The following is a 27,367-nucleotide window of genomic DNA, read 5'->3' as shown; positions in this document are numbered from 1 at the left end:
ATAGTGATGACATTCTAGTTTACGGTTCAATTGTTCAGGAGCACGACAGGGCACTAGACCGGGTGTGCCATGCTCTCCTGGAGGCTAACCTCACACTCAACAAAGACAAGTGTGAGTTCCATCAATCGACTCTTAAATTCTTTGGACATGTTTTTTCTGGAGCAGGGATGAAGCCTGATCCTGAGAAGGTGATAGCACTGAACGATGCCAAAAGTCCACAAGATGTGAGATTCGATCGTTCCTAGGCATGGCAAGTTATTATGCCAGATACATAAAGGATTATGCCACCATCAGTCACCCGTTACGTGCCCTTACCAAACAAGGGCAACCATTCATCTGGACTCACCAATGTGAGCAGGCGTTCTAGAAAATCAAACGAGCTGTTGAGTAAGCGGACAACCTGGCACATTTCAGCCCCAAGAGAAACACCAAAATCACCGTTGATGCCAGCCCGGTGGGACTGGGTGCAATACTGGCTCAATTTGATAACGAAACAGACCAGCGGCACATCGTGGCATATGCCAGCCGGAGTTTATCGGACACTGAGAAGATCTATTCCCAACCCGAAAAAGAAAGCCTTGCTGTCGTGTGGGCCTGTTAGCACTTTCACATTTTCATAGACGGTAAGCATTTTACGCTAGTGACCGACCATCAATCGCTAGTTACCATTTTCGAAAACCCCAGAGCCAAAATGCCACCTCAAATTGAGTGCTGGGGTTTGCGTCTACAAGAGTACACTTATACAATAGTGCACAAACCAGGAAAATCAGCAAATCCAGCTGATTACATGTCGAGACACCCTCAAGCATCACAGGCTTCACACCCATCCGTGGCAAAAGGGTACATCCACTTCGTTGTGGACCAAGCCAGACCACTGGCAGTTCCCTTGGAGGCGATATGTGAAGCCACAGCTCAAGATGATGTCCTTCAAAGGGTGCTGCGCCGATTGCGGACTTATCAATGGCGCCATGACAATGAGGAGGAAGGGTGCGACCCACATGTCCGTCAAGAGATGCAGGCCTTCAGGCATGCGAGTGAAGAACTGTCTGCCACCTCAGAGGGGCTCCTACTGAGAGATGAACGAATCGTCATTCCCTTGCAACTCCGCCAGGGCGTCATCAATCTAGCCTATGAGGGTCACCGTGGAGTGATCACTACAAAAAGAGCGCTCCGGGAGCGAGTATGGTTCCCGTTACTTGACCAGATGGTGCAGCTCACTTTAAAGGATTGCCCCCATTGCCAACTGGTCAATCACGGAAATCCTCCAGCTCCTCTACAGATGTCAAAGCTACCTACTAGTGTCTGGCAAGAGCTCGCCATGGATTTTTATGGACCCCTTCAGTTTGGCAAATATATCCTAGTAATAATGGATGAATACTCAAGATTTCCAATAGCACAGTTTGTATCATCCACCAGTGCCACGAGCACCATTGCTGTGTTGGATGAAGTGTTTGCTGCCTGGGGTGTCCCTAAAGAACTCAAGACGGATAACGGCCCCCCTTTTAATGGACATGAGTTTGGAGGATTTGCGAAACACCTCAATTTCAAGCATCGCAAGATCACTCCACTATGGCCTCAGGCCAATGGAATGGTAGAGAGATTCATGGCAACACTTAAGAAAACATTCCAACAGGTCACCGTTGATAAGAAGAACTTTCAAGTGGCTCTCAATGAAGTTCTGAGAGCCTATCGAACAACACCCCATGCCACTACCGGGAAATGTCCTGCCACACTCATGTTAGGACGACCGATCAAAACACGGATACCTACGTGGGAAGGGGCCCTGCGACCGGTGTCGCCAACACGTGTACATAAGGAGCTAGTGGTAGCTGACCACAAGCACAAGTCCTATGCTGATACCCGGAGGAGAGCCAGATCTCCGTCCCTTCATGAAGGGGGCTGCGTACTGGTCAAGCAGGAACAACAGAAAAAGACAGATTGCAAGTTTAGAGCCAAACCCCTAATGATCACTCAACAGAAGGGTACGATGATAACAGCTGAGTCGGAGAACAGGAAAATCACTAGGAATGTCTCGCATTTTCAACGATGCACTACCGCTGTCAAGGATGCTCTCAGCAAAATGAATGAACGACTAAGCGCAGAAAGATCTGGCAGTGCAGATGCCGTACAGAGACTTGAGACTCCGACAGCAGCTGAAGCTGAAGAGGGAGGTGTGGTCCTGCAACCCAGACGAGATATTCGACGACCTGTGTGGCTAATCGAAGAACTATAATCAAGTCAGACTTTTATTTCATCATTTTGTTAACAAGGGGGGAGATGTAATACGGTGTGCAGTCTAGTTGTTGGTGGATGGAGCTAGGGGGACAGAGGAAGAGGAGGAGCGGCGACAGGAAAGGGTTAGTTAGAGTAGGGACGGAGAACAGGACAGAGCTATAATAAAGAGCTTGTTAACAATATATATTGTGCAGTGTCCTTATTGGTCGCACAACGATACAGTCAGGTAGTGTTTCTGAAAGAGTCGGGTGCTGCATGGGTTTGTTTCTTGGGCTGCGCCCTGCAGCAGTGTTTCCAGTCGGAGGAATACTGCAGGTGTTGTTGTGTAACCGTAAGGCATGAAGATGAGCAGCAGCCATTATGAATTGTGATCACGGTGGGTCTGACTCTCCACTATGGATTCGTGCCAGACCTCACTGTCACCATGTCCAGCTCTCACATTGAAAAAAGTAAAGCCAATAGTGGGGTCATATTGCAATCGTGTGGATTACTTTAAAGAGGAGCAAGGTTTTTTTTAAACCAAACGACTGTAAAAAAACACTTAGCTTTGTACTACGAAAGACTATTTATTGAAATATATGATGAATTCTAAACTTTTACATTTTTTTTTATATATGACAGTATGCTGGATGAAACAGCACTGTTTTTGATAGCATGCTCAGCAGTTCATAAAAAGGAACTCTGCAGAATCTAATTCAGCTCTCCTTGTCATGACAGTGGCTCCAGATCTGTGCCTTTTGATCTGTTCAGTTTACATGTTTCAGAAATGTTTGACATTTCCAGTCTCTTTATGTTTATCTGACTGGCACTCCACTCTCCAGGTCTCAACAAATCAGAAGCAAAGTCGGAGAAACTACACTAAAAGAGGCGGACTGGACTGTGGGCCAGTGAGCTGGCTGATAGGTCTTTGAGTGAGCCATTTTCTGCTGTTTGAGGGCAAGTTTTATGGTCTGTTGAGACGGATTTTACTTTTAATGTCCTTGAAATTTAAACAAACATTGCCTACAGCTCCAATCCATACCCATGTAGGACGTCTTTAGAAGTTCGAAACTTTCACAATTGACAAATGTAAGCCACTTTTTAGCTACCTAATTCACTATTGTCTGCCCGGGCCGATTTTCTGTCCCAGTGTGACCCTGTATATAGATTTATAAAACATTTAATTATAATGGTGATGCCGTGCAGCTGTTCCTTCGGGCGTGCATCAGGTCTTCACAGGTTAAACTGGCAGTGGTCGTCAAAGGTAGTTGGGCTGAAGACCTCAAGCAAAGGCAGGTTGGCTAAATGTACGTTTTGTGGCACCAGCAGGCTTAGTCATCCATGGGAGTCTGGGAGTAGCTGGACTGGAATCCTGATATGTATTTGAGCACAAAACCAGACATGAAAACAACAATTCTATATTTGTAGCTTTGTGCCACTGGGAGCATGCTCCTCTTGAGAACAATCTGTCAGCCTAAAGAAGTGCTGGAGAACAAAGGGTCTGTGTTCGAGTGGTTCCTGAGGTTAGGTCCACCTGGACATGCCAAAAAGAAATATGTCGAAAATTCGAAAAACAGTGAGACTGGCATGACGGAACATCTCAGATAAGCGCTTTGGAAATTGGACCCCACAGCCACCAAGGACTGGATAAAAATGTGTAATATTGCACATTGAACATTCACTAATAATTCGATGTGCTATAAATGCGAGCCAGCCCCATGCTATGCCTGGCAAAACTGGGTGCCTTCCTTTTTAAAATATCCCAGGTATTCCAGAAGAGAGACAGAAGAGTGTGAAAGGGTGACATAGGCCAATAATATAGTTTACTGAGGACTAACGTTTTCTTCTAATAGCTTACCACATTTGGATTGTTTTGATCACTGCAAACTTAGAATTTGAAGAAAAGGGGAATAGTATTTTTGCGTAAAAATGTATAGTTTACTTTGTCATTCATTGAACCATTCCAGAGATGCAGGCTCCTTTATGTATAAAATCAATGCTTCTTTTAGGTATTCTAATGGGGAATTCTAGAAGTATATGTTGGCATCTGTTCACTGTTCCCCATACCACCACAAAGGTCAGTATTTTCTGCTTATTCAGACATTTTTGTTTGGTTACTTAGCGCTGATGTTCAGACTAGGTAATTTAAAACGAGCTCTAGACATGTTTGCTAGCACATTCTGTAATGCAGAACCACTAGTGGTAATATATGTTAGCCAATGTACTCCCAACCCCGCCTGGATGAACCACCACTGCGTATACCTCAACAATACCACAGCCCCAAACCTACACCGCGCCCTTCAAGAAGGAATTGGAGCAAAATCACGGAGGAGCAACTAAACTCCGCCACCACACCCCCACCACCTCGACCGACGCCAACCTCGCAGCCAAAGAACTCCATAGATGGATCTCCATCGAGATCGCAACCCTACACAACCTCGACAGACAGCCCCCCAGGAAGGCCACCTGGTTCACCGATGAACTCCAAGAATCCAGATACACCTGCACACCTCTTGAGAAGAACTGGAGAAGCAGCAAAACGCCTGAAGATCGCACCACCTACAAGAACACCACAATGAAATACCACCAACGCGTCATATCCACCAAAAGGACCTTCATCCAAAACAAAATCCTCTCCAGCAACTCCAAGGAACTTTGCAGCGTCATCCAGGAATTTGCGAAACAAGGACATTACCCCCTCCCAGAACCTCTGCGACAAGCTTGGATCCTACTTCAACATGAAAATCAAGGGCCTCTACAACCACTTTAACAACCAGGCACCTGATTCCGAAACCATCTCCCTGTACAGCAACGCCAGCCAGCCTACCGTTTCCTCCTGGACCCAGGGCACCACCGAAGACACCATCTCGACCATGAAAGGCACCCACTCAGGGGTCCCCACAAACCCCTGCCTGCCACAAAACTACCACAGAGTCCCCAGTGCCATCACTCCAGAACTATGACACACCATCAACAGCACCTTCAAGACCGGCACCTTCCCCAACGACTGGAAAAGCGCAGAAATCAGACCCGTGCTTAAGAAGCCCTCAGCAGACCCCATGGACCTCAGGAACTTCCGACCCATCTCCCTCCCCTCCGTGGCCAAAGTCACTGAGAAGATCATCAAAGCCCAGCTAACAAAATTCATCGAAGAAAATTCCATCCTCGACCCTCTCCCAATCCGGATTCTGCAGCAACCACAGCCCAAGACCGCTCTACTCGCCACAACAGACAACATCCGCACCCTTCTCGACCAAGGACAGACAGCGGCCTGATCCTTCTCGATCTCTCTGCAGCGTTCGACACCGTACCCCACCGCACACTCACCGCCAGACTCCAGGACGCCGGCATACAGGGAAACGCCCTTGACTGGATCTCCTACTTCCTCACCGGCAGAACCCAAAGAATCAGACTGCCACCTTTTCTCCCTGAACCAATGGAAATCAACTGCAGAGTACCCCAGGGATCGTCGCTCAGCCTCACGCTCTTCAACATCTACATGGCCCTCCTCGCTACCATAGTCAGACAGTACAGACTCAGCATAGTATATTAGGCTGACGACATTCTTATCCTCTCCATCACCAAGAACCCCGTCACATTCAGACTCAACTTCCAGGAAGGAACGAAGGACATTGCATCCTGGATGAGCAGCAGCTGCCTGAAGCTCAAATCGGAGAAGACAGAGGTCCTCATCCTCGGTCCCACCCTCTCTACATGGGACAACACCTGGTGGCCCATTGCTCTTTGCAGCCCTCCCACCCCCAAGGGCCATGCCCAAAACCTCAGCATCATACTTGACTCCTCCCTCCATGACCTGACAGGTCCACGCCGTCGCCTCTAACTGCTTCAACACCCTCTGCATAACCTTCAAATGGACCCCCCCTAAATCAAGGAAGACTGTCAGCCACGCACTCATAACCAGCAGACTGGACTACGGAAACGCCCTCTACGCAGGAATCAACAAACCCCTGCTCCGCAAATTCCAGACCATACATCCCACGGAGCCAGACTTGTCATCTGCATCCCTCGACACAAATACATCACCCGACACCTGCGTAACCTCCACTGGCTCCCCATCGAGAAGAGAGTCACTTTCATGATACTCACCCACGCCTACAAATGCCTCCACAACACCGGACCCCAACACCTCAACAAGAGAATCTCTTTCCACACACCCAAGAGAAACCTCTGATCCGCCGACCTCGCCGAAACCCCATGCATCCGAAGAGTCAGAACAGGCGTAAGAGCCTTCTCCTACATCGCAGCCAAAGCCTGGAACGAACTCCCGATCACCATCAGACGCGCCCCCTCGCTGTTTTTCTGAGGTTTCTTGCAATAATGTTTTAAGGTACGGTAAGATGTATTTTATTCCTTATAATACGTTGTTACACCTTCACATTAACTCCCTTTTAATTCCTAGGCCTTTAGCTCTTTCTGATGAAAGACTTCGGTCACCAGTATCTAGAAAACTGCACAATAAGGATAATCACACCAATTTGCAGCTTTAAATTTGTCTCAAGCATATTTAAGTATTTTGCTAATAAAACATACTTTTAGTTTGGAATGCGTGGAAAGCATTCACATTTATTTCTACTCTATATAAAGTGCCATATATGCCTGATCAGTCACGTCTCTTCTGTTTTTTGGAGAAGAAAAGTTGATGAAAAGCTACCCTTTCTTGGAACTGTTGAAATGTCAACAGTGTTTACTGTTCGGGAAGCTGCACCTCCCTGCGTCTGCTGCACTTGCTAGAGACATGGTGCAGTCAGTTAACATCACCATTCAACTAAAATAGATAACAGAGGAATCGTAATGTCACTTTCTTATTACATGCTAGTTGTGAGAACACGAGTCAACTGTATTGAGACAGTTTGCAAGCTTTCATCCCTGGTTTCGTATTTGGGGTGCTTTATTCAGCCTGCTGGGTCTGGCCATCTGAAAGCTGCCTCCTATTTACTTTTATAAAAAGTGGAACAGGTCAGTTAAAGTGACTTTTCCATGCTTACAAAGATGTGGCTTTGTGGCTTTTGGATGTGTAGCATTGCTTGTCACATTATGTGCAGTATTAATTTTGGCCTCATGTGGGATGACAAGCGAGGCATGAAGATCTTCTGGCATGACTGATTTTATCCCACTTACATCTACTGGACTTTCAGAGGCACCGGCCTGTCTTACCTGAGTCTCTGTGGCTCGGAAGACTCATGTCTGGGCTGGCAATAGCAGGCTCTGTATCCTTGTGGGAGTTCACCTAGTCGTTGTCAGGTGGCAGACAGTATCTATAGGTCATAAACAATATCTATATCTCAATTATGTAAACTTTTAGTTTTGATTAATGATATGGGGGCATATTAGCAAGGGCCATATCGCCCCTTTAGTGGCACTTTTTGCCGATAAAGCGGCAATATTTTTATCGCCCTATTAGCAAGCTGTCGCTAACAGCAGTTAGCGACAGCTTTTAGGCGATAGCGACCGGTTTGGGACCCGCTTTGCATTTCGGCGATATTTATCGCTAATGACATGCAAAGTGGGTGTACCCAAAATGTTAGCGACTGAAAGCAGTCGCTAACACTTATATTGCTTATTAGCAAGGCAGGCATAGCGATAGAAAAAAATTGTGCTAAGCGCGTTTATCGCTATATTCTAACGCCTGCTAAAAACATTACTTATCTGTTTATCCAATGGGAGGTGGATTTTCAAGTTAAGTCCCCATTGGCGTTAATGTGTGAATATCGCTGGATTTCCAGCGATATTCACACATTTCGCCACTATCGCTTGATATTTTAGCACAACGGAGAAAAATGTTGCTAATAGCATGTTTTCTCTGCTAACATATTCAGCGATTAAATAAAATGCGCTAAGCGCATTTAGCGATAAATATTGCTATTTTTTGCTAATATGCCGCCATGGTTTTTATCGCACTCGCGAATGCCAAAAGACGTCTTGATGGTAGCGTCTTTTACTGAGCAAAAAGGGAGGTCTATTAGGGCAGAGAACTACAAAACAAACAGATTTTGGAGCAGTTCCTCCAAACTGTATTAGATTGGGATGAGCTTTAGGGTACCAAGGCAGCGAGTTTCACATTTTGCGGGTAGAAGAGATGAAACTTTTGCCACCCTAGGGTGATTAGTTGATTTTAGGCATCACCACCGTTTTAGCGGAGGAAGAGCGAAGCATTCTCTGGGGTTGTACCATTGGAATTCCCTTCTAAGATATTCCGGGTCGGTGTCTTGGAGGGCTTTGTGAGCTCGACAGAGCGCCTTGAAGGTGACTCGTTTTTTAACAGGTAGCTAGTGCAACTCCACAATGGCTTGAGAAACTGAATTAAATGCAGGTATCCTCATCAGAGGGTGTGCTGCTGCGTTCTGTAGCACCTGCAACTCATTAAACAACCACTGTTGGATCCTCACACAAAGGGCATTACTGTAATCTATCCTTGATAGTACCAAAGTATTGATTACTGTCTTTTGGAGCTCAAACGGAATAAAAGGAAATACCTTTCTCAATGTTCTTAAGAGGAAAGAACAGAAAGATGAAACTTGATTGATCTGATCAACAAAGGTAAGTTTTCCGACAAAGAATGCTTCCAAATTCTTAACCTTTCTGCCCAGGATGGAGCTCGTCTATGGAGTCCTGCAGCTCTGAGCCATTATGCCCTTGAGTTCACAGATTCTGTATCTCTTATTGCTATCATGTCCTTAAGATGATGCACATGTGCAATCATGTGTCAGAGGTGACAGACTTATTCTGTCTGTTTCTGCAGCTCTGTGACCGCTGGTGCTTGAGGTTACAGACTCTCCATCCCTGTGCCTCTCTAAGCCTGTTGTATCAGGACTTGGGAGGTGACGGAGCCTCTATTCATGTACCTCTCTTTCTCTGTGCCATCATGTCTTTGAAGTGACATACTGTGTGTTTGAATCAGTCTCTGTATCTCTGTCATGTTCTTGAGTTGACAGACTCGGTATCCCTGTGACTCCGTGCACCTGTCCTAACAGGTCTTGGAGGTGAAAGACTCTGTATCCCTGTGCCTCTGTAGCCATGTGCCATCATGTCCTGGAGGGGACAGACTATACACCCCTCTGTATCCCTGTATCTCTGTTTCTGTGTGCCATCACGTTCTTGAGGTGACAGACTCTGTATCCCTTTTCTCCGTGCACCTGTCCTATCAGGTCTTGGAGGTGATAGACTTTGTATCCCAGTGTCTATATAACCATGTGCCATCATGTCCTGAAGGGGACAGACTATACACCCCTCTGTATCCCTGTATCTCTGTGTCTATGTGCCATCATGTCTTTGAAGTGACATACTGTGTTTTTGAATCAGTCTCTGTATCTCTGTCATGTTCTTGAGTTGACAGACTCTGTATCCCTGTGACTCAGTGCACCTGTCCTATCAGGTCTTGGAGGTGATAGACTCTGTATCCCTGTGTCTCTGCAGCCATGTGCCATCATGTTCTGGAGGGTACAGACTTTGTGCCCCTCTGTATCCCTGTATCTCTGTGTCTGTGTGCCATCATGGTCTTGAGTTGACAGACTCTGTATCCCTGTGACTCGGTGCACCTGTCCTATCAGGTCTTGGAGGTGACAGACTCTGTACACCTGTGTCTACGTACAGCTGTCCTATCAGGTCTTGGAGGTGACAGACTCTGTACCCCTGTGTCTATGTACAACTGTCCTATCAGGTCTTGGAGGTGACAGAATTAGTCTCCCAGGGTCTCTGTAATTCTGTTCTATCATGTTCTTTAGCCGGCAGACTCTGTACCCATGTGTCTCCGTACAGTTGTCCTATTAGGTCTTGGAGGGGACAGACTCTGTATCCCAGTGTCTCTGTAACCCTGTTGTATCATGTTCTTGAGGCGACAGACTCTATACTTGTGTCTCTGTATGCGTGTAATATCAGATCTTCGAGGTGACAGACTCTGTCTCCCAGGGTCTCTGTAGCCCTGTTCCATCATGTTCTTTAGTTGACAGACTCTGTATCCATGTGACTGCGTGCACCTGTCCTATCAAGTCTTGGAAGTGAGAGACTCTGTATCCCAGTGTCTCTGTAGCCATGTGCTGTGTTGTGGAGGGGACAGACTCTGCACCCCTCTGTATCCCTTTATCTCTGTGTCTGTGTGCCATCATGTCTTTGTAGTGACATACTGTGTTTTTGAATCAGTCCCTGTACCTCTGTCATGTTCTTGAGTTGACAGACTCTGTATCCCCGTGACTCCATGCATCTGTCCTATCAGGTCTTGGAGGTGACAGACTCTGTACCCCTGTGTCTACGTACAACTGTCTTATCAGGTCTTGGAGGTGACAGAATTAGTCTCCCAGGGTCTCTGTAATTCTATTCTATCATGTTCTTGAGCCAGCAGACTCTCTATACTTTTGTCTCCTTACAGTTGTCCAATGAGGTCTTGGAGGGGACAGATTCTGTATCCCTGTGTCTCTGTAATCCTGTCCTCTCAAGTCTTGGTGGGGACAGACTCTGTATCCCTGTGACTCTGCAACCCTGTTCTATCATATTCTTGAGGCGACAGACTCTATACTTGTGTCTCTGTACGCCTGTCCTATCAGATCTTCGAGGTGACAGACTCTGTCTCTCAGGGTCTCTGTAACCCTGTTCTATCATGTTCGTGAGTCGACAAAATCTGTATCCCTGTGTCGCTGTAATCCTTGTCTATCAGGTCTTGGAGGTGGCAGACACTGTATCCCAGCGTTTCTGTACCCCTGTGCGATCAAGTCCTGGAGGGGACAGACTCTGCAGAACTGTCCCTGTGTCTCTGAGTGGTCAGTCCTGGATGTGGCAGGAGCTGTACCCCAGGGCCAGTTCAATCAACAGTTCCTTTCTCCAGACTCCAGTCTATCTCAAACAGCATCCTGCCCACGTCTAGGGTAAAAAGTCAGTACAGATGTGGTAGTCCCATAGGGACCACCACAGGTCATTCCATCTTTGATGTAAAAACGCCTGTGCATGTCCCAGAGTGCAAGTTGTTGTAATGACTTGCGATGTAAATGCATTGCATACTAACAAGGCAGTCGTTGTAACGACTGCGTTGTAAAAGCACACAATGTAATGCATCGCGATGTAATGTTAATGTTAATGTTACTTCAACTTGTATAGCGCAAACAGCTACCCCAGCAAAGGTGCGTCCCTGCACTGACAGCAGAGCAACTGACACATGGGGGTGGTACTGATAGTAGGACTATGGTGCAGGGAAATGGTAAGTTTTTTTGGCCTTTCTAAATTCTAGGTAGTTTTTAAGGCCCCGGATGTGAGCTGGAAGTGCATTCCAGAGGCGGACACCTCTACTATGAAAGGAGCAGAAATGAGACATATTCTTTGCAATGATCTCTCGTGACCAAAGCATTGTGTGTCAGAGGAGAGCACTGAACTGCAAAGAGAAGGAGGGCCTGGGAAAGGAGTTCTAAACCAATTATATATTCCACTGAGTGAGCTGAGAGTGAAGGAGGCCCTTCCTCTCCAACTGGGCTCCGGGTGGGAAAAAAGAACTGAACAGTACAATTCAGCAGTACTTTCAACACATCTTGGCTAAAAGGTCATAGGCTGCACATCCATTTCTTATGAAATGTACAAGACTCCACCCTCCACAGCAGCAACGCACTGTCTGCGACTTTAGGGACACTGTGTACCCTGGGTAGAGCAGACCAGTATTGGTGCCCTAGGAGAAGCAGGGCCTAATCTAACCAACTAAAGCATTGCCATCAGAAATCCTGTCAGGGGTGGGAGAAGCCAAGCTCGCGACCGCAATGGCCGCATTGTAGCTCTGCTCCGCCAACCTTCCTGCCCAACACACATATCCTGATAAGCATCCTGCCCCGAGACGACGCACTTGGGAAGAACTGGAAAGGGGAAGCAACGCTCGTACTCACCGTCTGTCCCGGGGGCTCCTGCGAGCTGCGGATCCGTAGCTGTGCCCCTGCATGGTTCGGGGCCCCCGCGGCGTGGAGACCGGGGACTTGCCTGTGAAGATCAGCCGGAGTGAAGGTGTTGGCGGCGGCCCCAGGGGGAGGAGAGGGGTCGGCCGGGAGAGGCCGTTGTGCGGTTATGCCGGTGGCGACTGACCGGGCCCAGTCTGGCGGCCTGGGGGCCCTGTGGTAGGGCGCGGCCCGCTGTGGATGGGGGAAGACCGCGCAGGAGGCATACCCCCTTTGTTGCCCTGTCCGGCCATCTTGAAGCCCTGCGCCCCAATTCGGCGGGTGGCGCCCGTGGGACGGTGGCGCTGGCGGTCCCCACTTTTGGTGGCTCTCCTTTCTGCACCCAGGTTGCCATTTCTGGGGCTCGAGGGGACTCCAGCGGTGGCTTTGCTTGAGAGCCCGCTCCAGAAGTTGAGGCGCGTGGAGACGCGGCTGGACCTGCAAGATGGCGACCGGCGCCCTGGGTCACGGATCTACTCAGGGCGGCGAACGTGGGTCGCTGAAGTGCACGGGGGCCTGGTCCTGTGAGCGCGAGCCCACGCTTGGCGATGTCCTTGACGCCCTACAGTCTCTCTACGTGCGGCCATGGCCCTTGACTCCTCTGTTCAATATAGAAGGTCTGCCGCCATTTTTTCTGGGCTGTCCCTCATGGATGCGGCTCGACTTCGAGTGGGTGCTGATTCGCCCCCCTCGGCTGCTGCGAGGAGTGCTGCCGCCGTGTATCGACAGGACTGTACGCCTGCGGCCCCGAATCTCCAGGTAGCTTTGATTGTGGCGGGCGCGGGTGTGGGCTCCATGTTGGGGCCCGTTCCTGCTCGAATGACTGGGGAGCGATGTGGATTTTCGAATCGAACTGCTTCGGTGAGGTCCCGCTGTTACCTTGCGGGGGAGACCTCACTTTCCTGGGCGGCCAGACTGCACCCGTACTGTTTGCTGCTCCTGTTGTCGCTAATGGAAGGTCTGGACTGCCGCAAAAAGTTTTTGCTTTGCTGTTTGTTGCTGGGGTCCTCTGGTTTACACCCTTGGCCCGTTTTGTTCCGATCCTGTGGCCCCTCCACCTCGAAATGTTTGCTGCCCACTACTCTATTACGCATGGTAGCAATGACTAGGAAAGGACAGGGGTGAGCCAGTCTGAACCCGGAGGACTACTGGTTAACGGATGGAGATGAGGAATGCCCCCAGCCACGACAATATGGCCGATTCCTTCGAAGGTTTTTGATACCTGAGACTGTGTCGATTTCGTTTTGATGTGGTATACATGTGTGTGAAGGCGGGGGGTAGGGGCCGAACGACTCGATTAATGGTGTCCTCTCTCCCTGGTTCTTTTCCTCTTTTTTCTCTTTTGTTTCCTTTCCCTCTCTCTAACTTCCTATATTTCGGGTTCTATTTAGGGTGACAAGGCACGCTGCTGGGGGGGTAGGCCGTAGCCTTCTGCAGGGGTGCAGGGTGGGGTGGGTGGGTTGGGGTCTCTTTCCTGTTCGTTTTCCCCTTAGTTCTATGGCCCTTTTGTATCCCTTTATCGGGACGCTGTGGCTGTGCGTGTCTCCCATGGTGTGATAGCTGGTGGGGATGAGGGGTGAGCTGCTTTCTTTCTACGGTATTGATTGTGCATATATCATGACTTGCTCGCCCTACCCCCGATAACGGGTCTCTTAGTCTCTCGCGCGCCTTTATCGCTGTGGGGCGCGTGCAGTAGCGCGGCGTTCTTCTTTTCCTCTTTATACTATTCCCCCCCCCCCCTCTTTTTCTTATTACTTGGGTTAGTATAGTGGATGATTGTAACTACGTTGCTGCTCTGGTTCCTCCGGTATGTACTAGCATACTAATTAGGTGTTCGATGGGCACGTGCTGGGCCCCGGTGGGCACTGATTTGAACTATGGCGTCTATAAGTTGATTGCTGTGAACTGCTGCTGATATCCGTTTCTATCGATGCCCTTATGTTTTGATGTTTGATTCGTGGCCTGCTATGGGACCTTAGATGACTAAAAACTGCAACTGATCCTGCTATACTCCCTATTATAAAATCAACCTTCTTTAATCCTGCTTCCGGTGGTCGTATTCAGCTTTTCTACGATTGGACTACTCGCTCGCACAACGCTGAGCGACTGCCGGGAAACCTCCTTATTGTCTTATGTGCTTCTCATAATGTGTCGTGGCCGGCCTGATTGGTTGTAGGCCCGTATTTGTATGCTTCTAACTGCACAATAAAGGTTTTCAAAAAAAAAATAAAAATCCTGTCAGGAGAAACCTCATTTCAAATACCTTGCCAGATGCAACGCCCGTCGATGTGTCATTTAATTGCCTGAAACGTCCGTGCCAGAAAATAAAACACCTTCAGAATTAATGTTGTCTTGTGCTTGTGCTCGGCCAGGATGCGGCCGTCACTAGAATTATGCTGCCTTATGCTCGCCTAGGATACTGCTATCATGTGCCAAGGCACTTCCAGTAGTTATCTGGTGGTGAAATAATTATTGCAGCGTACTGCAAATTCAACTATAAATAGATTAAAAAAAAGATGTGCTCCTGTGTAATCCAATACACCAGAGAGAAGAAAGGGAAAGGGTTTCTATGCACTTACTGACCCCTGAGGCACGACGCACAGGGATACAGGGCCTGTCTCTGTCCTGTACCCTGCCCCAGTGCCAGTCCTGAAAGACATCGGACCTCATCAGGAGCTCCAGGGATTCAGTCTGGGAACCGAGGGCTGGAATCTCGATTCCCCCGCAGAACTGCATCCAAACCCGGGGATCACAAGCATTGTTCCCTCTAATTTTTTTCCTCTGTGTGCTGCAGTGGAGGGTCTCTGTGCGCTGCAACAATGGCTATGTGCGCCGGGAACCAAACCGCGCGTGTCTGCGGCGCCAAATGCCACTCATTTTTGGTGCCCGTCTGCCCTCTGTCCCACTCGTTTTTTGTGCCCTTCTGCCCTCTGTCCCACTCATTTTTGGTGCCTTTCTGTCCTCTGTCCCACTCGTTTTTGGTGCCATTCTGCCATCTGTCCCACTCGTTTTTGGTGCCCTTTTGCCCTCTGTCCAACTCCTTTTTTGCCTTTCTGCCCTCTGTCCTACTCATTATTTGTGCCTTTCTGCTCTCTGTCCCAATCGTTTTTGGTGCCAATCTGCCCTCTATCCCATTCGTTTTTGGTGCCCTTTTGCCCTCAGTCCCACTAGTTTTTTTTGCCTTTCTGCCCTCTGTCCCACTTGTTTTTGGTACCCTTCTGCCCTCTGTCCCACTCATTTTTGGTGCCCCTCTGCCCTCTGTCCCACTCGTTTTTGGTGCCATTCTGCCATCTGTCCCACTCGTTTTTGGTGCCCTTTTGCCCTCTGTCCCACTCGTTTTTTTGCCTTTCTGCCCTCTGTCCCACTCGTTATTTGTGCCTTTCTGCTCTCTGTCCCACTCGGTTTTGGTGCCATTCTGCCCTCTGTCCCACTCGTTTTTGGTGCCCTTTTGCCCTCTGTTGCACTCGTTTTTTTGCCTTTCTGCATTCTGTCCCACTCATTATTTGTACCTTTCTGCTCTCTGTCCCACTCGTTTTTGGTGCCCTTGTGCCCTCTGTCCCACTCGTTTTTTTGCCTTTCTGCCCTCTGTCCGCCTCATTTTTGGTGCCCTTCTGCCCTCTGTCCCACTCGTATTTGGTGCCCTTCTGCCCTCTGTCCCACTCGTTTTGTCCCTTTCTGTCCTGTGTTCCACTCGTTTTTCCCTTGTTTTTGGTGCCCTTCTGCCCTCTGTCCCACTCGTTTTTGGTGCCCTTCTGCCCTCTGTCCCACTCGTTTTGTTCGTTTCTGTTCTGTGTTCCACTCGTTTTTCCCTTGGTTTTGGTGCCCTTTTGCCCTCTGTCCCACTCGTTGATATGGGCAACATGTACGTAAGAGGGAGTCACAGCCCCTACATTAGTCCATGCTTTCATTATTGTTTGGTCATGGACATGGCACATCTGTGTGCAGGAGGTGTTGATTGTCCCTCTGCAATGTGAAGGGGAGATGCGGTTTCACAGTGTGTTCCATGTAGGTTTCCGCATTGGCGCAGTTTGCATACCGGATGCATGTCAATGTACATTGCGGCTGTTTGTGAGGAGATGCCTATCTGATGCAGGACGATGGTCATTTGTTCTACGTCACGGCTGTGGGGTTGTGCTCGTACGTTGTCATCTCACCATTTTTTTCATTTGCTTTTATGGTGCACATTCCCGCATGACGCGTGGGAATCGAAGGCCTGTCGCTGGTTATCACTGATCACTGATTGTTTCACAATTGACCTCATTGCTACTATTTTCAGGTTGGTGTTTTGCGTTTTTTCGGAATTGCGTTGGTTTTAATGCGTTCTTGTGAGCCTATCGCATGGTACCGCCGTGTTGTGAATAACCCGTTAACACAGCGTTATTTTCCCGCGATATACTGCGATGTGCAATGTTGCGTTAAGCTAAATTTGCGGTAATTATCACAAGTTCTTGAGAATATTCCCCTAAGTGTTTTTCTTGGTGTAAATCAAGGGAATTAGGTCCCTTGTAGCCACTGATCATTCTGCTCTAGTTCTGTGGATATGGGAGAAGATTAAGATCGCCGGGAGCTACAGAGACGGGAAGGGTAAAATTTTTCTTGAAGAATAAAGGGTCACTTTTGAGCAATTGCCTATTCAATATTCGGCATTACAAGACAACGAAGGTCCAACCAAATGACGGGTTGCGTAAGTACACAAACGAAGCCCTAAAATTAGATGTATTGTTGAATTTTGGGCTATCTGCAACTTAACAAAAATATATCTTACTCCACCGAGATACTGCAAGTTGCCATAGTCAAGACAAGAGAGGATTGGATTTCATGAATACTTAGCTTTAAACAATGTTTATAAGTGTATTCACTATTTCTATTCCCTCTATTAATTCAATTTTAGGACCTTAACTACTGCTTTTTAGAAGGAAAGCGTTAGACCTAGCATCCATGGTGCGGTTCCCCTTTTGTCTCTAACCCCTGTATTTTTGACTGTGTGCTGGACTTCGTTTTTGCTGGTTTAGGTGCTCTGGGCACTTCATCACTGCTGATCAGTGCTAAAGTGCTCCCTGTGTAAAAAGTGATTATGATTGATTCTCCATGATTGCCATTTTTTTATTTACTGGTAAGTCCCTGGTAAAGTGCACTGAGTGTGCCCAGAGGTGTAGAACAAATGCTACTAGTGGATCTTCAGCACTGATTGTACCCCCCCCCCCCCCCACAAGTAGGCTTTCAAATGTGTATCAGAACTGTCACTGCAGTGTCTGCACACACAGTTTTAAACTGCCCCGTCAACCTGGCAAGTGCACCCACATGCCAGGCCCTACCCTTCCCTTTTACTACATGGAAAACCCCTACGGTAGGCCCACGGTACCTCTCTTGGAGCTGCTATGTAACATCTTACAAGTGTAACTTTCAAATGAGAAGTGATAAAGAATTTGAGTTTAGGTACCCCGGACTCAGATTTTAAAAAAACATCTTTTAGTGAAGGTAGTTTTTAAATTACTTGTTTGAAAATGCCACTGTTAGAAAGTGGTCATTTTCTTGTCTAACTATCCCATGTCTCTGTCTACATGTGGAATCAATATCTGTTTTTTAGCTGACAGGGGCTGGTTTGTGCATTCACTCTAGAAAGTCACACAAAGGGAGCTGAGGTGTGTCCTGCATATCCTGATGGTTCTTCCTGAGCTAGAATGGTGGTAGGAATTGTCACTAATGCCTGAATAGGCTGTGGCTGCCTTTCACAATGCTGTCTCCACCTCCTGTGGTGTTGCTGGACCAGGGAGGACAGAACTGGTTCTTATGTGCAAGAGAAACTTTCTTTGAAGTGTACCAACTTCAAAGGCCAGAAGGGCAAATTGGACCTAAAACTCCAGACTTTTAGAACACTTCTGGACTTAGAGGGCCCTGCGAAGAAGAAGCACCTTTTGTTGTGTATTGCTGTGCTGGGGTTGGCCCACAGTTGCTGCATCTGTCTGTGGACAGTGGAAAGGAATGGACTTTTACTTTGCTGTATCCTGCTTAAAAAGATTCTCCAAGGGCTTGATATAGAGCTGGCCCCCTGTTATGAAGTCTCAGGGGCAAAAAGACTTCCCCTGCAGCATCCTTGAACTCCACTGCTGGGAATTCTGACATGCCTTGTGGTGCAAATTCTAGTTCTGGGTTCTTGGAGGTTGTTTTGCTGCACATGTTGCTGAAAAACCATGCATTGTCCTTCCAGCACATGTTTTTCCAACGCACCACTGTTGTGCAGAAAGACTTTCCATGCCTTGCTGCTGTGCGGTTGAAAACATAAACGCAGTGCCTGGTTGCGGCCTGAAGAAGCACCCAGCCGAATCCCGAGCACCGAGTCTCCTAAGTCCAAGCCACCTGCTACGACTCCGAAGCAGGCTCGGCTGTGCTCCTGGAAGAATCAACACATCATCTGTCTGTGGCTGCAGAAATCTACACAGTGCCTGAATCGTCACAGCATCGACACACATCGCACCTGTGCGCCAAATGTTCATCAACTAAACTCTGCAGTAAGGAACTGAGTTCGAATGGCCGGATTTCGATGCATCACCTCTCCTCGCAGTAAGAAACGGATGCTTCAGCAATACTGGGTGATGTCTGAGGTTATGGGCATGCATATACAAAATGAGGAAAATCTGTAGTCCGTGGGAAAAGTACAGGAGCTGACTAGGGGAGTGGAAGGGGAAGATCAACAGGAAAGTGCCTCTTGGTGCATAGGATGTTGTATCAATGACCCGGACATATGAATGAAATATGTATACCCGCTCCTGTAATTGCCAAAGCAGGTTTGATTGTTGCTTTTTGACTGTATCGGTGGACCAAGTATATGTTTCAATAAAAAGAATTTTAAAAAAAAGAAACAACTGCATCACCTCCTCTCACAGTAAGGAACCGACGCATCACCTCCCGGCCTAGCAGTAAGGAACCGATGCATCACCTCCCCTGCGATCAAGGAACTGATGCATCACCTTCCCTGAGAGTAAGGAACCGACACGTTGCTGTGTTTCCAACACCTCACATCCTCTGTGTGTGTTTTTCATCAGTAATTTAGAGGCATCCCAAGTACTTTGCAATAAAAGTGACGCATCATATGTTTTTATGAACTGAACCGATTTACACCTATTTTAATGATATGTTGATGTCTGTATGTTGGAGTTTTTGTCATTTTGGTCTTGTTTTGAGTACATTCATATTTGCTATTCTTCTAAACTTTTCTGCTCTGGAATGCCCCGGATCTCCTCTCCTTCCGTAAGGGCTTGAAGTTGTGGCCCTTTTCTCAGTAGCATACACTCAACTTTTCCCGGTAACCAGCACTTAGCGCCAGAACATCCCAGGGTACTGTGCGCTCTATAAGTGCAAATGACATAACATAACATAACATAAACTGATGTGGAGTCTTTTTGTGGTGTCTTCACTGTGTTATCGTATGTGTGTACAAATGCTTTACACATTAGCTCTGTAGTTTAGCCTGACTGCTCTGTGCCAAACTGCCAGAGGGTGAGCACAGGCAAACATAGGTGTGTACTTTCATTCTGATTAGAAGGAAGGATCCCTACTTGGACGGGGTGTATACCACAGCCAACTAAAAATCCCCAATTCTAACAGAATTTGAAAGAGGCTGACATTTGTTAAGGAGCAATTGGAACATTATAATGGGTATACAACGTTTAGCACGCATTTTTTACCACGCACTACCATTACAACGAAGGCATTACCACGCATACCATTACAACGCATTGCGCTGGGGGGCGCTCTAGGATATGGAATAAGTTAAATTTTATATCCAACACCTTCCCTAGTGTCCACGGGGACTGGAGTTGGAATATAAAATTATACTTACCACTATCCAGCACCTCAAAGCGCTATGCGTTGTAACGGTATTCGTTTTAAATACCGCGTTGTAAAGGTATGCGTGGTAATAGTGTGCGTGCTAACGTCATACATCCATTATAATGAAGTAGTAAGATACAGATGCAAATTTGTTGACTTGAATGCAGAGTACTGTTTTGGATGGAGTACTGTTTGAAAAACACAGTTTGTCAGGAAGTATTGTTTGGTGAATGCCTGTCTATGACTAAGCACCATTTTATGAGGGGGAACAGCGTTTACAACGCAACTTTTACCACGCAGTACCTTTACCACAAAACGTTTACAACGCAAGTCGTTACAACGACTTGCGCTGGGGGGCGCTGTAGGATAGGGAATAGTTTAATTTACTATCCAAAACCTTCCCTACTATCCACGGGGACTGGAGTTGGAAAAGTAAATTAAACTATTCACTATCCAGCCCCCCCAAACGCAAGTCGTTGTAACGACTTGCGTTGTAAAACCTGCGTGGTAAAGGCATGTGTTGTAAAAGCATGCGTAGTAACGACATACATCCTTTGATGAGTACTATTTCTGAAGAAGCCGTACGATGAGTACTTTTTTGGGGGAGTACCATTTGATGAATACTGTTTTTGAGGGTTTAGGCGGGGAATGTTGAATCACGGATATCAAAGAGATAGAATATCTTTACAGCAATATCACAGGACCAAATATCAAAAGGTAAATTTCTATACATTTTCTACCCAAACTCCATATATCAATACTCTGGTATGTAGATATGGAGTTAAATAAATCGTACCTCCTTCTGTGCACTTACATTTCAATATTTTGTCCTTTGGTATTTTTGCAACGGGATTCTGTGCTGTCGATATTAGGGATTCGATATTCCCAGGCACAATCCTTTTTGAGGAATTACTTTTTGATGTTTTTGATGGATGCCATTCATGCTTACCCCAAGTCAACTCCCAATTGTGTTTGGTGCTTTTCAAGTTTATCAGTGGGTGGATACCAGGTCTTTACTGAGAATCTAAAACAGACCTAAAAATAGGCAATACCAACCTTGAATTGCGCAGGTAATGAAGCTCCATCCTTTGCAGTGATGAGGGAGGATAAGAGGATGTTTGGCTCAAGTAAATTTTAGAACTAATTGGCATATAAAATACATCTTACCTAGGATGGGGCAGGCCCACCTGTGATACCTGCACCTATTCCAGTTCTAGTGAGACAATCCAAGCAACTAACCAAGTGAGATTCTCCAATCATCCTATATACTTCAGATCTCTGACAACTTCCTGTGCAAGTGTTTATGACAATGAAGAGCAAGGCTGTGGGAACCCTTAGTCTCTATGATATATATATCTCTGGAGGAAAGGTCTGGGTACGGTACATGGTGATCTTAGAGCTGGCAACAATTGCAAATGAGGATCTCAACTACATTCCTTGGAAGAGGGCAGTCAGAAGTATGGCACCCTCAGAGAAAGGGCTTCAGGCAATACAAGAGGCCCACTCATGTGTATGTGGCCCACCCTCTTTGTGTAATGAAGATACCAGAAATATGTTCATTTCCCTACAGGGGAGTATGACAACATCCTTAAATGACGTGAAATCATTATTAAATTATTATGATGATTGATGTGTCTCAAACAGCAGCTAGAGCCCTTATATCTGACCCTCCGCTGGAACCCCATGCGCACTTACCTCCACTAGGCCTTGGAGTATCCGTACGCAGATCACGCACCCATAATGCACCTTGGCAGCTGAGGGGATCAGCATATTTAACACCGACGTGGACACTATGGCGAAGCCAAAGACCCTGTCAAGCAGCAAGAAAAAGCAGAAGGTAAGCATGCATGGAAGTTACCATGAGAACCTATGAGCGGTAAAGTAACAACAGATGTTTGGCTCCTAGGTAGGCTTATCCCAGCATGCTTATCATGCAGTACTGTATCTCAGTACTCAGTGGCCAACCAGCCAAGGGAATAAGTGGTAGAGTGTCCGACAGATCAGTGACACTGAAAGGCATCTTAATGTCCACTTACTCACTAAACTATTGGCAACTACATAACGTGCACACAGCTTACTTATGTCTATAGGACCTTCTCAAAGACTTTGCTGAAATCCTCGAAGTCACATTTACTGGTCTTCTTTTATTGTCATCATTGGTGTTCAACATAGGTCTTAGAAGGTTGAACCCAAGCCAGATGTTTAGGACAACCAATGACAATGTACAGGATATATATATTGTCAAATGTATATGTAGCTCCTTCGGACATGCTGAAAATCATCTGGCATGGATCTGCCCCTCCTGGACCTATGTTGTGCATGCTTTGTCCGTTTTACTGTTTTGCTTAGGCTGTCCTACTAGCCGTGTGAAGATCATATGACATTCAATGTGTTTAAAAAATAAAAAATCTGTGAGGACCTATTCAGCTACATCAGAATATTAACTATACCATTTGACATTTCTTCTTATCTCATTATGGCCCCCAACAACCGTCAAGAAGATGGAAAGGAACATGGTCTTGAAGCAAACAATCAAAAGGAAACCATTTAAGAGCCTTTTTTATGGGCTGCATACAGATTCGTAAGGCAAGAAAGTCCTAATAACATTAGCTACTGAAAGTATGGACATTTTAAACTCCCCTCAAAGGGATGGTTTCTGATTATCAGAGACAGATAGTTATTACCCCTCTCTTAAAAAAATCCTCACCTCGCCCTTAAATCCTACCCAACTGTATACGGATCGCAAACCTTCCACCGCAGCCACATCAACATATGAAAAATCACAATTTACTCCACAACAACTAATCAGGGTCTTCCCATCATAATATGTTCTTATTCGTGCCCCAACTTGTCAGTCTTGTGTTGACACAATATGTGTCCCACATATAGAGCATTTACAACCTTTTTGATTGCCCGGCATCGCTGTTTCCAATGCTTTCTTTCCAATCACTACTTTTTTCTTTTGAGTGAAGCACTCAACCAGAGTGCATGTGTTTTCGAGCTGTCTCTCTTGTGCACATATCTCCCCCTGCAGTTCATGTTGCTCTCTGTTGACAAATGCTTCTCCCTGCCCTGGTCTCCCTTGCGCTCGCCTGTGTGCTTCTCCCCATTGCTTTCTCCCACCTGCACCCTTCATGTTGCTTCTCCCAACCCCTGCATTGCTTTCTCTTCCGCCCTCCCCCTGTTGCTTTCTATTTTTGATAACACATTTTATTGGCATTTATTACTTAATACAGTACAGCCATAAAAGTATACTTAGTACACTTCCCAGAAAGCAGATCTGAGTAAGGAGAATAGAAAGGAGGAGTGTATCACAGGGCACATCACCACAGAACAGATACCAGTAAGATCATGTGGCAGCCATCCTTCACCCCACACTGTAGGTTTCTCATCGCCTCGAGCCCTCCTCCCCTGTGGCTTTCGAGGCACCTCAGTGTTGCTTCGGTGTTAACCCCCGCCCCCTCCCTCCATCTTGTTGCTTTGCCATTCGCCTCCACTCACCCCGTGTTGCTTCACGTTTCCCTCCACCCTCCTCCTGTTCATTTTACACCCTCCCGTAGCCATTTCTCCCCCACCCTCACAGGCGCTGTGCAGAATGTTGAAATAAGCAAGAAGCATTAATGAAAGCCTAGGTATACTGTTAAATAAGTAAATAATCCATTCCAAGGAAGAAGAAAACAGCATCCAGTAAGAAGGTAAAAGCGGAGTTTTATTTCCAAAGTAAGCGCCAGCACGGTACATCTAGGAATGCCGCTAAACCGTCATTACTCAACATATAATACACTCGATCTCCATTCAAACCACAACACTCACACGAGACACAGGATCAACATACATACAGCACGCGAACAACAACACGCGACACTCACACTTTCAAATAGCAACAAGGCGAGCGCATTGTTTGTGGATGACGCGCATGAGATCACGCGCGTCATTCCAAAGAATAACATACCACACACCTCCCTCCTTTTCTTTTTTTTTCCTTTTAAGTCAGAATAAAATCTCTGAACCGATTTGGAGCCCTGCGACTTCTTGAACTTCTTAATAATTCTTGTGTACCAGAATCACAAGTATTATCTGAAACAACAGTAGGTTCAGACACTCCCAAACTATCAGTGGTGACATCCAAAAACACATTAGATGAATCATCCTCAGAAAAATGTTTGCTATTATTAAATTTTGAAACTCTACTAAAATGCCAAACACTTCCATCCAGTACTCTTACTGCATTCTTAAATACCTCAACTACCTCAATTGGATCAGACCATTTTGCCAACCCCTTATGTACAAAACTTCCCTTTTTTAATCTTACAAAATCCTCAACCTGGATAGAAACACAACTTCTTGTCCCCTTTTTTGACAAGTCATTCTTATAAGCATGAACTTTCTTGCGAATTTCTGCAAAATCAATTTCTGCAAAATCAATACGACCACTATCCTTGTTCTTTAACCACCAAGGAACAAGATTGGTACTAGGTTTCCGCCCTCTCAACAACTCAAATGGAGACATTAAAGTAACTACATTCGGAGCAGTTCTGTATGACAATAACATGGACTGTATTGCCTTATCCCAGCATAATCCACCTTTGACAGCCAACTGAATAGCTTCCTTGACTACTCTATTGAATCTTTCAATCGGACCATTGGCTTCTGGGTGGAATACCACTATTCTTTTGTGAGAAATACCACACCTACTAAAATAACCCTCCATTTGCTTACTAACAAACTGTGGACCGTTGTCAGTTACCACCTCTTGAGGGATACCCTCTCTACAAAAAATCTCATCCATAAATTGTATAATGGCATCACTAGTGACTTCTCTAACCATCTTTATTTCTGGCCATTTCGAAAAATAGTCTATCAACACTATGCCAAAAGAATGCTGTTGTGGTAACACACTAAATGGTCCAATAATGTCAATGCCAAGTTTATTCCAAGGTGATGTAGGTAACTCTACTGGTTGTGGCACACTGGGTAAAGCCTTTGCTGTTTTATCACTATTAGCACATAATCCACATAACTTCACTTGTTGTTCTACAAAATAGTCAATGCCAGGCCACCAAAAATTATTTTTCAATCGCCTCCTGGTGATTGATATGACAAAATGCCCGTTATGAGCTAAATCAAGAAATTTCTTCCTGAGACCAAAAGGTGGAATGAATTTGTCACCTTTTAACAGAATACCATTTTCTATGGCAAGTTCATCTTTAATTTTATGGTAACTCATTAGACTACCAGTAAGATTTCCTCCTTCAGGCCAACCCTTCAATATATATTCTTTCACCTTCTTAAAAGTTCTAAATCCTTGTCCATTTCTTCATCCCATGATTCCTCTTGTACCACAGAATTCTCTCCAAATACCAGATTAACATCACTAAAGACATGTGCAACTTCACACTCATCCTTATCGACCACATCAGATTCCTTGCATGCTAAAGGAAGTCTTGACATGCAATCCGCATGAACGTTAGATTTTCCAGGAAAGTATTCTAAAGAATACTGAAAATTTTGCAACCTGGAAGAAAGTCTTGCTAATCTAGATGAGAGTGTACGCCCCCCCCCCACCAGGTGACAATATATGCACCAAGGGTTTATGATCTGATTTGATAATAAACTTTGTTCCCCACAAAAAAGGTCGAAAATGTTCTGCTCCCAAAACACACGCTAAAAGTTCCCTCTCAATTACAGAATAATGTCGTTCTGACTCTCTTAATGTCCTTGAAGCATATGCTACTATCCATTCTTTGCCCCATTCCTCTTGAATCATCACAGCACCTAATCCACAGTTGCTTGCATCAACCATTACAATACATTTCTTTCCAATTAAAAATGGTTTAAGACAAGTGCTCTAATAATCATTGATTTTACAGCATTAAAAGATGTTGTCATAGAATCTGTCCACTCAAACTTAGCATTTTTCTTCAAAGCATTCTAAACGGTTCAATTACAGTAGCATAGTTCTGGATAAACTTAGCATAAAATTCCACAAGCCCCAAAAAAGGTATCAACTGTTCCTTGTTCTGAGGAATAGGTGCTTTGCTAATATTTTCCAAATGTGAGGCCTTAGGTTTAATTCCATTTCCACTAATGCAATGTCCAAGATATTCCACTTCTTCTCTCCTAAACTTACACTTTGAAACACAAAGTATTAGTCCTTTATCTGACAATGCATTTAACTCTTTCAATAAATTTTTGTCATGTTCATCCCCATCTTTCCCAAAAACTAGGATATCATCTTGAAATGCAACTGCTCCTGTTAAACCAACTAAAGTCTCTTTCATCAACCTTTGAAATACTGCAGCTGCACTTGCCAATCCAAAAGGCATCCTGCAAAATCTGTATAAACCCTCAGGTGTGATAAAGGCGGTTAAATCCCTTGAGTCTTCATGTAGAACCACCTGATGATATGCACTTGCTAAATCCAAGCAAGAGAATACTTTAGCATTGTCCAATGTCGAGACCATTTCATGTAAGTTAGGTAGAGGATGTGAATCCACACAAATAGCATTATTCAAACTGCGCAAGTCTATGCATACGCGAAGATCTCCCCCCAATTTAATTGAAATCACAATAGGTGAAACCCAAGGGGATGACTCAATAGGTTCTATTATTTTCTTCTCAGACATGTCATTGAGCATTTCCTTTAACTTTAGTCTATATGAAAGAGGAACATTCCTAACTTTGTGACGGATGGGCAAGGCATCTGCATGTACTTTTATCCGATGTTCAAATCCTTTATATCTTCCTAAATCATTGCATAATAATTTAGGAAATTTTTCCTTAATTTCTGAAAATAATATATCTACTTTCCCTTTGCTTAACACAGAAATACTTGGCTCAGAGTCAATGGAATAGCCAGGAGGATCAGCATTTGGATCAAGCTTGATGCCAAGTTGTTCTTGGTGTGGCCAACCTAAAAGTGAATCACCAGACTTTGTGATATATACTTTTCCACGTGTAGAACGACTCTTGAAATTAAGTTCAGCAATAAAATAACCAATAAGTTGCAATTTATGACCAGTATAGCCACTTGGTGTAATGTCTGGTTGCATTACATCAATATTGGACCAATTGGATCTAAATAAAATGTCTGGTAGAATAGTATACCATGAGCAAGAGTCTACAAAAACTTTAGTAGATGCACCATTAATAGCAATGTCACAAGAAGGAAATTTTTTTACTTTTGGTTCCTTGGTTATGCACATTATAGTGTTAACATCAAATTCACAGTCACTTGAACTCTCTTGATCTTGGACTAAATTAACTTTCCTTGGTGCTGATCTACAGACTTTTGAGAAATGCCCTTTTCTTTCACATCTCGAACATACTTTGTCTAAAGCCGGACATGTCTTTGAATTTCCTAGATGGTAACCACTTCCACATCTAAAACAATACATATTGTA

General features: G+C 45.7%; 1 protein-coding gene across 1 annotated transcript in view; it reads right to left on the bottom strand.

Annotated features, from left to right (window-relative positions):
• SLC17A7 (solute carrier family 17 member 7) overlaps positions 1 to 27,367 on the bottom strand; it is a 391,628-nt gene that overhangs the window by 70,072 nt on the left and 294,189 nt on the right. The window contains exon 4 of the mRNA XM_086930231.1: positions 21,660 to 21,774. Coding sequence (XP_086786357.1) covers positions 21,660 to 21,774 — 115 coding nt within the window. The remainder of the gene's footprint in view (positions 1 to 21,659; positions 21,775 to 27,367) is intronic.

This window comes from Lissotriton vulgaris, chromosome 7, assembly GCF_964263255.1.
Source record: "Lissotriton vulgaris chromosome 7, aLisVul1.2, whole genome shotgun sequence".
NCBI lineage: Eukaryota > Metazoa > Chordata > Amphibia > Caudata > Salamandridae > Lissotriton > Lissotriton vulgaris.
The sequence above is the reverse complement of the archived record's forward strand: the minus strand, read 5'-3'. Positions and strand labels throughout refer to the sequence as shown.